The sequence below is a fragment of the Pantherophis guttatus genome, chromosome 2, assembly GCF_059756535.1.
Source record: "Pantherophis guttatus breed Tessera chromosome 2, ASM5975653v1, whole genome shotgun sequence".
In the NCBI taxonomy this organism is placed as follows: domain Eukaryota; kingdom Metazoa; phylum Chordata; class Lepidosauria; order Squamata; family Colubridae; genus Pantherophis; species Pantherophis guttatus.
The window spans coordinates 196,834,001-196,847,616 of record NC_142064.1 but is presented as its reverse complement, the minus strand read 5'-3'; the positions used below and the strand labels follow the sequence as shown (position 1 = coordinate 196,847,616).

At 42.3% G+C, this 13,616-nt stretch overlaps 1 protein-coding gene across 1 annotated transcript in view; it reads left to right on the top strand.

Moving 5' to 3' along the window:
* Positions 1-13,616, top strand: part of RNF130 (ring finger protein 130) — a 38,365-nt gene that overhangs the window by 10,064 nt on the left and 14,685 nt on the right. Inside the window, exons 2-3 of the mRNA XM_034402640.3 lie at positions 1,812-2,006; positions 3,008-3,258. Of these exons, the coding sequence (XP_034258531.1) occupies positions 1,812-2,006; positions 3,008-3,258 (446 nt within the window). The remainder of the gene's footprint in view (positions 1-1,811; positions 2,007-3,007; positions 3,259-13,616) is intronic.

Below are 13,616 nucleotides of genomic sequence, written 5' to 3'. Positions count from 1 at the left end.
TCACTATTAACTTTTTCTTTCTGATTTCCTTTTATTCAGTGAATAGATGAATGCTAACTCCAGTATTGAGGATTTCAAATGTAAGATGGTAGAGGAAAAGGATTATTGCAGACTAGAAAACCTAAAGATAGTTTATCAGTTAAGGCCACAAATAACAGAAGTTCAAATAGTATAAATGAATAAAATCATGCAGTTTATATCCCAAGAGTATACCACGGTATAATATCAGATGCTGCGGGTTTGATGTTGCATTAGTTTTTTGGCATTCAATCTGTCCTTCATCTTGTCTTTTTGAATTTAATAAACTAGTTTACAACCTTGAAATCATTATGATAAGTGCATTTTTCCTTCTTTTTCGCTTTTCCATTTCCTTTATTACTAACTTCAGAATACAAAATATATTTTCAAGAAAATATTAGCTTGTGTTTCTTTAAATTGTAGACCAACAAACTCTGTTGCTGATTTAATATAATAATAAGCAAGTGGCCGAAACATTGCACTATAAATATGATATTAAAACGGTGTCACAATAAAGAACACAAACAAGAACCCTTATAATAATACATTCAATGAAACCCATTAATTAGGAAAATCTTAAACTTGGAAAATTGGTCTTAACATGAAAAACAACAGTGTTGCATTCAATAAGAGCTAATGCAATCTTTCATTAGTATTCAAATCAAACTCAAGATCAGAGATTTAATGATATGGAATGTTTTACATAAAGGTTCAGCTGAAGTTGGAAGGTTGTAGAAGATTGCAATAATTCTGCCATTTTTATGAACTAGTTAAAATACTATGATGTATGTACTGTATATCTGCTTTCAGGTTAAATTTGCTTTCCTGTGGATTACACAGAGATATCTATGCAGAAAGTTGACTTTCATGTCATTGCCTTCTGGTATTTTTTTCCCCAATTTTTCAATTTAGCCATGATTTTCTCATGAACTTTCATCCAATCCAATACTATTGTAGAAAGAACCTCTTTTTAATCATTAAAGCAATCGTGGCCCTTTCCCAAGCTTCTGTGGTTGTTTTGGAAGATTTTTCCAACTGTCTCTGGATGCGTTTGTATTCAAGGAAGGAATTTTCTTTGCATCTGGAAGATAAATCGCCCAGATCCATTCCCAGTTGGATGCCAAGCTTGACGCAAGCCCTGTGGAGATGCTCAGGGAACGGACTTACCCAGTTAAGCCATAGACTCACAGCTCTTGCTCCGAGTGCAGGTGTCAATCATGAATACAAAGATCTTTGCTCAACTTTGTATTGTGCACCAGTTATACCCTTTCCTGGATAGGGAGCTCTTCTTTTTATCACTCACACCCTGGACATCTTCCATTTGGACTGTTGCACATGAGAATGCAACCACACAACCACTAGGACACCCAGAGATAGTGTATGTAATACCTCTGCTTTAAGGCCTGCATTGGATGCCAGTTTGTTGCCAGATCGAATTCAAGGTATTGATTATGACCTTAAAGCTCTAGATGGTATGGGCCCAGGTTACATGTGGAACCATTTTTACATCAGCCTGACCCATCCGGTCAGGCAGGGAGGAGGGTATGTTGTTGCCACTGCCAGTTAAAGAATTTTAACTGATGGGGTCCAGCAAGAGAGCCTTCTCTGCTGCTGCCTCTACCCTTTCGAACATTCTCCCCCAGAGGTAAGGCAGGCTCCCGTTCTCCTTGACTTTTGTAAATTATGCTAATTGATGTGGTTTGTTAATTAGAAAATATCTTGATCAATGTATATTTATAGGACTTTTGTTTAAATTGTATAATTAAATTAAAACCAGGATTCTATATTTTTAGTTCCAGATCGTTTAGGATGTGATCCACGAACACGGTTTCAAGTTCCTCCAAATACAAAGCAGTGGATTGCTCTATTACAGCGAGGAAATTGTACATTTAAACAAAAAATTCTGCGAGCAGCTTCACATAATGCTTCAGCTGTGGTAATTTACAACAATGTATCTGGCAATGAGCCTGTTACCATGACTCATCAAGGTAAGAGCTAAGATATCAGACCTTCTTTTCAGCTCAGGCCATTTCATCTATTATTTGGAGCTTTTAAAAAGGTTTATTTAATTAAAACTACAGGTTGTGATTAATTATATAAATAAATGTTACTGGCTGTCATTCTGAGCCAAGTAATGCCCAAGGTAGCCCTGGTCCCCATTCCTCCCAGTTTTACCTTGATGGAGTAGATTTGAAGTGAAAGTTTAACTGTGGTTATATTGTCAGTTTATTTTGTAATAATTAAATATCTTAGTTAATAATTACTGCTATTGTTGGCCTTCAACCTTTTTCCAGTCAGTACTATCAGATGACCTTGAATTCTGGCTTTTAAGAGAATTTTTGTTATGGCTCTTCACAAACTAATAAATTACAATAAATGTATATAATTTATAAGTATTATTTCATTGAGCCTTTTCAGTAAAGAAGAGTTTGATCTATAATGAAAGTTCTTTTCTGCTAACTGTCCCAGTTTTATAGTTTTCCTGAATTTCTGAGTCTCATTCACATAAAAATTCATAAAGCCAATATTTTGAAATTCTTGCATTTTCAAATTTTAATTTAATTTGTTCTTTTTGGTGCTGCCTTACATTGGAGTAAACTCCATGTTTTGGAGAAAGAAATGGAAGACATTAATCATTTTTATTTCCTGAAGATGCTGGGATTAAAGAATGGTGAATTTAGAACTGAGAAGATGAATTTTTTTTTAATTTTCATCTTTTCCTGGTATTATAATTAGCAGTTAAGATATACCGTATATCATTATGAAATCAAATTATAGTAAGGAGATACTTGTGACATATATGAATATTATTTAGAATATTTTGGTTATTTCCTAGTTTCTTATGTTACTAATTATAGATGTTTTAAAGATCCTAAATTTAATAAGAGTTCTTGTTTCTAATAGCATTATGTATAGTTGGAAAAATTCATAATGTATATTAACATATCACTCAAATGGTTTCTCCTGTATATTTATTTGTTTATTGTAGGAACTGGAGACATTGTTACGGTCATGATCACTGAAATGAAAGTTAAAGAAATCTTGAATTACTTAGAAAAAAATATGTCGGTCCTAATTGCAATAGCCGTGGGAACACGCCATCCAAGCAAAAATGTTAATCGAAGTTCCCTTGTCTTTGTATCCGTATCATTTATAGTTTTGATGATAATTTCTTCAGCATGGCTAATATTTTATTTCATTCAGAAGATCAGATATACCAGTGCACGTGATCGAAACCAGGTAATCATTTTAATCATAAAGAATTATGTTAATGCCTTGATAAAAAAATGTATACTAAGAATGCAAAAGGAGCTTTGCTGAATGTTTAGTTTTTTTTAATTTATAAAACAAAAATAATACTTTTGTGGTAGGAAATGTATTAAGTTTAAAAGGTCTCCTGCTTAGATGAGCTATTTTTTCCATTCTGTTTTTAATGTCATAAAAAAAACTTAGTTTCTGGTAAAAAGAATGAAATTAATCCTGGGAGTTGCAATTAAGTTAATGTAAGAATATTATATAAGATGCGCACTCAGTCACAGTAACTAAATATTATTGTTGTTCAGCAAAAAAAACTTTCACTCTGAATGGGCTACTTTTAAAGGGTTTTTAAAAGAATAGCATTACCATACTCATGAAAAGTATCTCTCCATCCTGCATATAAAACAATAAAATATTCTTTATGAAAAGCATCTAGTCTACTTTCAAAGTGGAAGTTCCTATATTTGCCCATTAAATTGTAAGGAAGTTTGAGCGGGACTTTAAGCTGATGTTTTTAAGGGATAAGGACAAACAGAGAATCGTTATTAAATACAGAACAGTTCTATGTTAAAGTACTTGTAATTAATTTGAATGTGAATATCTCCGATTGAAACGAGCTTGATCACTGATACCTGAGAATCTAGAATGGCTGCTTTAGTTAGAGTCGAACTTTAAAAACTCAAGTCAAACATCAAACAAATTCTGTGATATAAAACTATCCCTGCAGTTTTCTTCATAACAATATAAAAGTGGTTTTCATAGGTTTCCTCAGGTCTTCTTTTGGTTTTTTACTTCTCACTCCAGCTGAAAAGATTTCCTTGTGGTCTCCAAATATTAGCTAGGTCTAAACTTGGAATTCTAAGAAAAATAGTTAGCTGCACCCATTCAGTTTTGCAAGAGATAATAAAACATGTTTATATACAAGCACTGATCTGCCATTGTATATGCAGCTTTTCTCTATTAAATTTCTACAGTGTCAGCTACAACTTTGAGGCATTTCAGATAAAATGACTGATAGAACTAAAAATACACTGCACAAACATATTGGACTAAGAGTATGAGTATGTTGAAATGGGTAGGAAGAGGAGTGAGCTAACTCTTTTAGTTCTGAAAGCTCCATTCTAGAATGTAATTACTACTTTTCATATGTGCACATAAATATATATTCATGATCTCTCTCTCTCTACACACACAAACAAAACACAAAAGTTGATTTTTTTTCAATAATTAGTATTCATGTTATACTGAGTACACATTAATACACATTAACTGTTTACATTAGCATAGGCCAAATGGGTATTTCATTTTTCCACAAAATATATGTTTTTGGTCTCTTAGCCAATTCCCTCCATACACAATGGATATGTTTCCCTTGTTTGCCATTAATATTTAATCTAGTATACAGGTAATCCTCAATTTACAAGCAATCATTTAGCGACTGTTCAAAGTTACAATGGCATTGAAAAAAAGTGACTTATGGCCAGTCCTCACACTTACAACAGTCACAGCATCCTCATGGTCACGTGATCAAAATTTGGGCACTTGGCAATCAGCATCTATTTATACAACAGCATCCCAGGATAATGTAATCCCCATTGGCAACCTTCCCAGCCTGTTTCCAACAAGCAAAGTCAATGGGGAAGTCAGATGCGCTTAACAACCACATGATTCACTTAACAATTGCAGTGATTTGCTTAACAACCTTGGCAAAAAAAAGGTCATAAAATCAGATGTGACTCACACCTTGTTTAGCAATGGAAATTCTGGTCCCAATTATGGTAATAAGTTGAGGACTCTCTGTAGGCTTTGGTAGCTGAGAATAATGGGAAATTGATTAGCAGATTGGAAAGAAAGAAGCAGGGAAAGAAAGAAACAATAGTGATATATAATTGGTTTACTCTATGTCAGTGTTTCCCAAACTTGGCTATTTTAAGATGCATGGACTTCAATTCTCAGAATTCCCCAACCAGTATGCCTGGTTGAGGAATTCTGGGAGTTGAAGTCCATACATCTTCAAAGGGTCAAGTTTGGGAAACACTGCTCTATGTGAACTACACTTATTCTTTAGAGTTCTGGAGAATTTTTTTTTTTAATTCAGGCTATTGGTTGAGAAAAAGTGCTTTATCATTTAAACTGTTTGTGGGATACAATATCATTATTAGTTGCCTAAATATAAATATTGAAGCATTCTTTATAACAATTAACTGCTGTGGCAGGAGGGGAATTTTAAGCCAAGATAAGAAATTCTGCAGTCCTGAAGGAATAGGGGATTCTGGGGACTGCAATTTGCCCCCCTGGTTCCCTTCACAGGAGGGAAGTTGGGGAAGATACTTTCTAGCTGGCAGTCATACCACAATGAATATAGGCTATAGAGCATCTCTCCGTTATGTGGAGAAAGTCTCCTTTGGTGTTACTTGTCTAATCCAGAGGTTCTGCCAGTAATTAGCACCAAAATAAGTTTTACCTACCTTCTCTTATTTCCTAGCAATCATTGCAGATATATTCTCTCTTCTGCTTCATTCTATGTCCTTGAACTGGATATCTTCCTGGCTTTCACATTAGATAAGAGAATTTTAGGGCTCCCATGCGGAAGACCCAGGCTCTCTTGTGAAATAAAATACTGTTTGTTCGGTCAATTATCAGCAAAAGTATCCCCTGTGGAAAAGCAGTAGACTTTGTCCATGTTCAAAAATCCTGCTACACTAATAATATTAGAAAATCCTTTGTAATTCTCATTGTCTCCATCAGAAACTAAGATGGATTTGTAGTTTGAATATTGGTTATTGAAGTTCCCTTGTTTTGTATACAAAGCAGCCTATAATCATATAATTATATTTCTCGTTATTTTTCATTTATTTTATTATTCTATTATCTTACTTTTGGTCACACTTTTCATTTCCTCCTTTTTATTTTTATAAGACGTCTAGAGTAGCCCCATAACAGGTAGCGAATAAATAAATAAATTAAACAAATAAATAACACCTAACTTCCTACATCAGAATTCATGAAGTTAGAAATCCTTCAGATATTAATTAAAGCAAATGGGGAAACCGGTAGTATATGAGTTTCATATATCATGAACTTCACAGCTTATGTCTTTGGTATCTCCTCTCCAATTACAACATGTGTGTAATTTGAGTGTGTAATTACCTAAAAATAATCACTATCTTAAAATAATCACTTTTCTGACAGGATTTACTGGCTTGATGGGTTAGCTACAAGAAGTGTATCCTTAAAAGGGAATATTAAAGAAACAAACTGGTAATATTTTCAGAAAAGTTTTATTGAAATGGGAAAGGGTGTTTAAAAAGAGAATATAGTTAAATTAACAAGAATTACACCTCTAAGCAAGGGTGCACAATATGTTAAATTTACATCTGCTAATAACAATAGCAGTGATACAAAGTTTCAATAAATACAGTTTAACTGATTTATTGCTATCCCATGATAGCAATAAATTATGGAAATACTTCTGAAAGGAAGTATCAAATAATACTGTACTGCTTCTTCAGGCTAAAACTTGAATATTGTTCCAACCCCTTTTAAATAGTATTGTTACAAATATGTATATTTGTATGCAGAGATTTTAAAAATAGAATGCTTTAGAAAGACATTTTAAAAAAAAAATTCTGGTCATTGTATGATACAAAATACTCTGTAGATTTTATTTATTTATTTATTTATTATATTTCTATACCGCCTTTCTCCCGTAGGACTCAAAGCGGTGTACAGTCAAGAAAAATATAGACACACAAACATCATAAAATTGCTAATTAAAATTATTACTTAGTTTGGTCAATTAAATAAAAACCCAGAATTAGATAACATTTAAAAATGATTCACATGTTCATATGTTTAGTCCCGCCTGTTGGAACATCAGGGTCTTGAGGGCACGGCGGAAAGCACGGAGATCAGGGATATTCCGTATCTCTGGGGGCAGTTCATTCCAAAGGATTGGAGCCCTCACAGAGAAGGCCCTCCCCCTGGGAGTCGCCAGTCGACATAATTTGACTGACGGTACCCTGAGTAGTCCCTCCCTGTGAGAACGAACTGGTCGGTGGAAGGCTATTGGTGGCAAAAGACGGTCTCATAGGTACCCAGGTCCTAAGCCATGGAGCACTTTAAAGGTGATAACTAACACCTTGAATCGCACCCGGAAGACCACCGGGAGCCAGTGCAGCTCGCGTGGGAAAGGTGTTACATGGGCGTAACGAGCTGCGCCCATAATCACCTGCGTGGCTACGTTCTGGACCAGCCTCCGGGTGCTTTTCAAGGGGAGCCCCATGTAGAGAGCATTACAGTAGTAGATTTTGCCGGTGTATTCAAATGTTCATGCTTTGATAATGTTAATGGGAAAGTATGGAAAGTCAGGTATTATACTGTTTTTCATCTTATTTATATTACACATTCCAATAGGGATAAAGTCAATTTGTCTGACTTTAAAATAACTATGTTCATAGTGTTTAATTATTTCTATTTTCAAACTTTTTATCATGATTTTCTCTTCCAGTCGGGCACGGCAGTCAGGATGGGTGGAGACCTGGTTGAGTCGCTATTGGACCGGGTCTGCTGAAAAAACCAGGAAGTCCCTCCTCCTGACTGTGGCTGTCAGTTTTTCGACTCGGTCGAATCAGGACCAGTCGTGTCTAGGGAGAGTCTGTCAGCTTTGTCAGGCAATTTAAAAAAAACAACTAAAGGCAGAGAATTACTAAGCAGACAGCCGTAGCGAGGCTTGCTTCCTGTTTCCAGCGTGGTAGCTGCCTAGCTCCGCTGAGGATCGATCTGAGTTGATATCACCGGCTGGTGATTCCTCAGCCCACGCGCATGAGTTCGCTCCGTTGCGTCGGCCTCAACCTGCCTTGCAACCGACGGGAGCACGAGGATCGGCTTTAGAGTGCCCGGCTGCTTTGTTGTTAGCGTGACGTCTTTCCGCGCCATTTCTAGTGTCTTGCCGGCTGGCTTGCACTTTAATTTAAAAAAAAAGAAAAGAAAAGAAAAGAAAAAAGAAAGCCACCAACAGCGGAGGAGCCTCTGGAGAGCGGAGCGACGGCTCATTGAGATAGCGGCTGACTATTTTTAGTGCGTTGGTGATCCCGCACTATTTCAAAGTGCTTCGACCGGCTGGCTAGCACTTTGCAAGTATATTTCCCAGTTTTTTCAGCTTCGTGGTGCCTGTGCAGTGAGTACTTCTCCTTGGAGACCCATGGGCCTATTGGACTCAGTTTCAGCCACCATTGTGTGGGAGATCCTCAGGCCTATTTAACTGTTTGTTCCGGTGGCCATTTTATAGAACCACCTAAGATGGCGGACGCCATCAGTTCTGGCAAGGGAAAAAAGGGTAAACGCCCTCAGCACCAGCTAGATTCTGAGGGAGGGCATGCTTCTACCTCTCAGGCTAAGAAGCCTAAAACTCATAGCTCCCAAGAGGTTCCTATGTCTAAAGATGAGCAAAGAAGACATAAGGCTATTGAAAAAGCATGCAATAAGGCTGCTTCCTCCTCCAAAGGTCTTCCGGAGGCCTCCTCAATTCCGGAGCCTCCACCTGCTCCTGCCAGGAATGAGGCCTTATCCCAAGCCTCTCCAGTACCTCCTCTCTCTCCAGATATTTCGGTCACGGATGAATCTTGGGTCCTTGATACAGCTACCGTCTTTCCTGCTGACATTCCGGTGGTCAATCCTTCTCAGGCAGTTCACCACCCTGAACCGGTTTCCAGAGGTTCAGGGGAGCCTGAAATCTAGCCCTCTCAAAGCCAAAAGCTGGATATTACCCCGGCCTTAGCTCAGTTGATAGCTGACTCCATTAGACAAGGTATTGCCCAGGGGTTACAGGAGAGGGCATCCTCAAAAGTTTCGGAGTATTTGAGTCGCCAGGCTCCTTCGGTTAATTCTCAGCCCTTGCAAGCCTCTTCTCAGGCCCCTCCCTGGGCAATTTCTCCTTCCAGGGACAGCCAAGGCTCCCTGTCGGGCGAGGAAGAACAGGCCATCATTGACCAGAATTTGTCTGATGATGAGGGCTTAGAGCCTGATCAGCCCTCGTTTGTAGGGTTGTTCCGCCCTCAAATGTTCCGCTCCTTGTTACATAAAGCTCAGATCACCACGGGGCTTGGCATTCCAGCAGCCTCAGACCAACCTCAACCGGGGACTTCTGCATCTTCTTCTTCCTTATTTGACGTGCCTACGGTTCAAACCGAGATAGTTCCAGCCCCTAAATTGTTTGCGGACGTCTTGCAGAGGCAATGGAAGAATCCTAGTACAGGGCCAATCCCTAATAGCCTGGATAGGCGCTTATATAATTTGGCGGCGGAGTATGCTTCTCTTTTGCAGATTCCCTCAGTGGACGCACCGGTGGCGGCATTATCTTCACCTTCACCTACTTCGGGTCCCGCAGAGGAGTCCCTGCGCCCAGAGGAGAGAAAGGCGGAACGTACCCTCATCAAAGGCCACCAGGCCGCAGCCTGGTCAGTACAGGCTCCCTCTGCTGCATCGTTTTTTAACCGGGCGTCGATCCTCTGGTTGAAGCAGTTACAGGGACGTATCCCTTCAGCTGAGGTGAGAACACACCAAAATATTAACAAAATATTGGCAGCGGTGGAGTACTCTGCGGACGCCACTCTGTCTGCAGCCAGATTTTCTGCCAAGGCCATTGGCTCCGCAGTCACTTCTCGGCGTCTCCTTTGGTTGAACTATTGGCAAGCCGATGTTCGTAGTAAGTGGCGCCTGGCTTCATCGCCATATTCGAGTGACAAGCTTTTTGGGCCTGCTCTGGAGCCCCTCTTAATTGAGACCAGAGATCACCGGAAGATATTGCCAGCCATTTCCCGCAGGTCAGATGGTCGTTCGTCGGGCTCCTTTCAGATGCAATCCTTTCGAGGATCTGACTCCGGCTATTTCCAGCAGAGTTCCCAGCGTCCCTTCCAACAGCGTGGGAACTTCCATCACGATAATCAGGTCAGACAAGGCCCTCGATATCCCCCCAGAAGAGGCCAGAGGGGTGGTAGGGGCCGTCCCTTTCGACGGTCTCGCTAGCAGTTCTTCACCCAAACAGCTTGGGGGTCGTCTAACCCTTTTCTCCCAGGCTTGGGAGGATACTGTCTCTGATGAGTGGGTAAAGAATACCATTAAATTCGGCCTTTCCCTGGAATTTTTATCTAGTTCCCCCTAATAGGTTTATTCGTTGTCCAGTTTCCCTTAATGCCACCAAGAGGTCCCAAGTGGAGACGGCTATCCATCACTTGTTAGCTATAAGAGCCGTCGAACCAGTGTCCCCCACCGAATTTGGCCTAGGGTTTTACTCTAGGCTCTTTTTAGTACAAAAGTCTTCAGGGGACTGGCGTCCTATCCTTGATTTGAAGTCCTTGAACCTACCGCCGGTTCAAGATGCATTCCCTACAAACCATTTTGCTTTCAATTCGGGAAGGGGATTTTTTATCTTCCGTGGACTTAACTGAGGCCTACCTCCACGTTCCCATCCTTCCCGAACACCGTAAATTCCTCAGATTTTGTTATAACAACAAACATTACCAGTATTGTGCCCTTCCCTTTGGTTTATCCTCGGCCCCAAGGACCTTTACCAAAATAATGGCGGCCCTTATGGGTTATGTAGCCACACTTCCAATTAGAGTGTCCTTTTATCTAGATGATGTTTTGATCTTATCAAGATCTTTGCACCAAGCACAGTCTGACCTAACTAGGACCCTTCAGATTCTCCAGAATCATGGGTTCTCGGTCAATTTGGCTAAGAGCCATTTAACCCCTTCTACCCGGATTCTTCACCTGGGGGCAGTAATTGATACCTTGTCATCGGAGGTGTTTTTATCTCCTGACCGAATTGACAGCCTCAGAGAGTTTGCTGGCCGGGTACAGAACCAAGGGTCTTCTTCCTTGCTGGCCTTGTCTCGCCTTCTTGGCAAGATGGTTTCTACCTTTGGGATAGTCCCTTGGGCCCGTTTACACAGCAGGGACTTACAATGGCTACTGCTACCCTTTCAACGCTCACACAGGGACACCTCATCCACGAGACTGGTCCTTCCCCCTTCGGTGATCCGGTCTCTGTCCTGGTGGACATCAGATGCTCTGCTAAAGGGGACCAAGTTTCGAGAACCGTACCGTCTACAACTGACAACAGATGCCAGCTTGTCGGGCTGGGGTGCTCATCTGGGTCCTCTCCTAGCTCAGGGCCAATGGACAGCACACGAGCAGCGGATGAACATCAATGTGCTAGAACTGCGGGCCATCTTCTTCGCTCTAAAGGCCTTCGAGCCTCAGGTAGTGCATCGAGATGTCTTAATTCTAACCGACAATGTAACGGCCAAAGCGCATGTGAACCGTCTCGGGGGGACTCGTTCCAGGTCCCTGATGAGAAGCGAGGCGTTTGGGCCTCTGGGCAGAGAATCACTTGGCATCAATTCAAGCAGCTCACATCTCCAGAGTTCTAAATCGCACAGCCGACTCTCTCAGTCGGTCTCCGATCGACGACGCAGAATGGTCCATTTCTGTTTCAGGAGGTAGTCCGCCACTTCGGGAGTCCAACAGTGGACCTATTCGCCAGTGCTACCAATCACCAGCTGCCACGGTTCTTCACCAGGTTCCCTTGTCCCGGGGCAGAGGCGGTGGATGCCCTACGGAGTCCTTGGCCGACCAATCAGCTTCTATATGCCTTCCCACTGGTCAACCTGGTACCCAGAGTGGTACGGAAACTACTGCAGGAGCGAGCGGAGATGATTCTCATTGCCCCATCTTGGAACCGGCACCCTTGGTTCACAGATCTCAGATCTCTGTCGGTGATGCCCCCCTGGCGGATACCGGACGATCAGATGGTCCTCATCCAGGGACAACTGGAGCATCCGGATCCGCACTGGTACCATTTCACCGCGTGGCGATTGAGCGGGAGTTTATGAGCAGGCTTCCCCTTTCGGCAGGCGCCATTTCGACTATCCAGGCCTCAGGGCGGGCGTCGACCACACGAATTTATGACGCTACCTGGCGAGCCTTCTCTCTTTGGTGTAAACGACGGCTTATCTCTCCTACATCAGCCTCAGTTCTTCTGGTCATTGAGTTCCTGCAGGATGGGTTTGTCTCCGGCCTTTCGCCTAACACGCTTCGGCGCCAGGTGGCCGCCCTGTCCACAGTCTTGTCCAGCTCCTCTACGGACCCAATGTCTCGGAACCCACTGATTCGCCAGTTTCTGCGCGGCGCTACCAATATCCGTCCGCCTGCAGTCCATCGCTACCCTTCTTGGGATTTGCCTAAGGTTCTCCGGGCTCTTACTGACCTGCCCTTTGAGCCCTTAAGGGACGTTTCCTTGAAATACCTCTCTTTCAAAGTGGCCTTCCTCGTGGCGGTTACCTCCGCACGCCGGATTTCTGAAATGGCGGCGCTGTCCATTCATAAGGAGCTCTGTATCTTCCACCAGGATCAGGTGGTCCTAAGATTGGACCCCTCTTTCATCCCGAAAGTAAATACGATTTTCCACCGAGCCCAAGAAGTGGTGTTCCCTAACTTCTGTCCTGATCCTCGTCATCCCCTTGAAAGGCGATGGCATACCCTTGACATCCGCCGCGCTGTGAAGATCTATATTTCCCGCACGGCGACCTTCCGACGCTGGGACGCCCTTTTCATATCCTTTTTACCAGCTTCTCTGGGATTGAAAGTTTCTTCTACCACCTTGGGGCGATGGATCCGAGCGTGCATTTCGGCGGCGTATGAAGCCTCTGATCTTCTGGTACCTCGCAATATAACAGCCCATTCGACGAAGAGCGCAGCCACTTCGGCGGCGTGGTCCACCAGAGCCTCCATCGAAGAGATTTGTCGGGCGGCAGCCTGGACATCGCCTTCTCCCTTTGTCCGCTACTATCGCTTGGACAAGTTTGCATTGACGGATGCAGCCTTTGGCCAGAGAGTCCTTCAAGGGGTCCACGCAGCCTCCTAATCTCGGGATCGGCCTCCTCCCTCCCGTCCGGACACCTGGCTCTGGTATGTCCCATCCTGACTGCCGTGCCCGACTGGAGGAGAATGGGTGTTGGTTCTTACCTGATATGCCTCTTCTCTGACTGTCGGGCACGGCAGTCAGCCCCACCCTTATTGTGGAGGCCGGTCCCGGCACGAGCTTATTTGGGAGGGGGCGGGTTCTCCTAACTCTGTTTGTTCTCTTTCCCTAGACACGTCTTCCTGCTTATACTCCCTCGTCTCAAACTGACAGCCACAGTCAGGAGGAGGGACTTCCTGGTTTTTTCAGCAGACCCGGTCCAATAGCGACTCAACCAGGTCTCCACCCATCCTGACTGCCGTGCCCGACAGTCAGAGAAAAGGCGTATCAGGTAAGAACCAACGCCCATTCTCAT